General features: G+C 36.1%; 1 protein-coding gene across 1 annotated transcript in view; it reads left to right on the forward strand.

Annotated features, from left to right (window-relative positions):
* The first annotated feature begins 241 nt into the window (after positions 1 to 241).
* Positions 242 to 1,703, forward strand: part of AEBP2 (AE binding protein 2) — a 33,016-nt gene continuing 31,554 nt past the window's right edge. Inside the window, exon 1 of the mRNA XM_010002945.1 lies at positions 242 to 447. Coding sequence (XP_010001247.1) covers positions 256 to 447 — 192 coding nt within the window. The 5' untranslated portion in view covers positions 242 to 255. The remainder of the gene's footprint in view (positions 448 to 1,703) is intronic.

The raw sequence follows: 1,703 nt of genomic DNA on the forward strand, positions 1-1,703 counted from the left end.
AGGAGAATTTTCCATTCCTCCCTTTTGTTGCCAGTGTCCAGAAGTTATGCTGTCGAGTAACAGTAGCTATTTCCTGACTGTACATTTATTATAGTTAGTGATGAACCACAATAAATAATGAGTTTGTGTTTTTATTTTCAAACTAAATAAATCTGAAACAAACTCTAAAGAGCTGCAATTTTTTAATTTGTTCTATTAACATGCAACAAATACTTCCTCTCTTTTTTCTGGTCTTACAGCATAAGCAGCACTATAATGGACATAGACAGCACAATTTCCAGTGGACGCTCCACTCCGGTTATGATGAATGGACAAGGAGTTCCTGCCTCCTCTGCAAAAAGCATTGCTTATAACTGTTGTTGGGACCACTGCCATGCTTGCTTCAGCTCCAGCCCGGATTTGGCAGATCACATTCGCTCTATACATGTGGATGGTCAGCGAGGAGGGGTTGGTGTCACGTTTCTTTTTCCCCTCTTTCTTAGTTGCCAGTGTTTTACTCCTTAATGGCAGTAGAAAACTGTATGTTTTCAAGTATTCGTTCTCTAGCTAGTGGCAATGAAGGTTGGACCTTCAGCAGTCTGGTATTAGGCATTCAGCTGCTATTTTTTTCTTAGTTGACTTGATTTGGTATTTTGTGTTTATAACTGAATACCTAATTTAAAAAATGTAGTAAGTTCTTTTTAAGACATTTGAGTCTATTGAATGGATGTGCTAACTTCTCAGCATCCTGAAGCATTTGGTGTATCTTTTTAAGTGCTTATGTTTGGAATTAATTTTATTAAAACCATTAGTATACATGTTTTTGCATGTGAATTCAGGTGAAGTTTTACCAAAACTGCTGTGTCTGAGTTACTGATGGCAAGTATACCTTCAATATAATTGCGTCTCATTGTGTTCGTGGTTTTTTTGGGTTTGTTTGTTTGTTTTTTAAAATTAAGGTGTATATATAATCATGTATATTTCAGTTTAATCCCTGGTTGAATAATGCAATTTCCACTGATCTCACAGTTTTAATGTTTCAAAACATCTTCTAGCAGAGTAATTTCAAATCTGTACTTAATTACCTGCCCCTCCTAGCCTCCCAAATTAGCTTTAATGTCCAGAATATGTAATGTAAACTACCTTTACATCAAACGCAAGCTATCTGCCTTCTTTTGGCACTGTGCATTGCAGTTCTTTAATTTCTGGGAGAGCTAATATAGAATTTTAACCTAGAATAGTTATTATCTTTTGACTTTTTGTCCTGTCACTTCTCCAGAAGTAGAACGTAAGGCCATTACACTTTATCTTGAATGAATGAGAAACTTAACTAAAATACTGATTTGCATTATATTTAAATCATTTATTATATGATTGTGTCACTGAGACAACTGTGACTCTGGTTATATTTAGCTGATGTTTTTTGGTATGATTGAACTTGAAGCTTCCTCTTTGGTGACTTTTTGCAGTCTAAACTCCTAAGCGCAATCATCCATTCAATGAGCTGTCTTTTTAGCCACCCGTGAGACGATTTCTGTTTATAAAGTGTAACATGAATCCTGAATGAAAAAATGAAACTAATTATGTGTATTGGTATCCTGTGTGCTTTCATATAACTGCATGTCTGGGGATCTTTGTTATCCCATCCATGACACCATTTAATGGAAAATATTCCAGCCTCTTTTTAGGTATTCTGGTTTTGGCTCCCGCGCCCCTCCCCATCC

The sequence above is a fragment of the Chaetura pelagica genome, unplaced genomic scaffold (genome assembly GCF_000747805.2).
Source record: "Chaetura pelagica isolate M959 unplaced genomic scaffold, ChaPel_1.0 scaffold117, whole genome shotgun sequence".
NCBI classification, from domain to species: Eukaryota; Metazoa; Chordata; class Aves; order Apodiformes; family Apodidae; genus Chaetura; species Chaetura pelagica.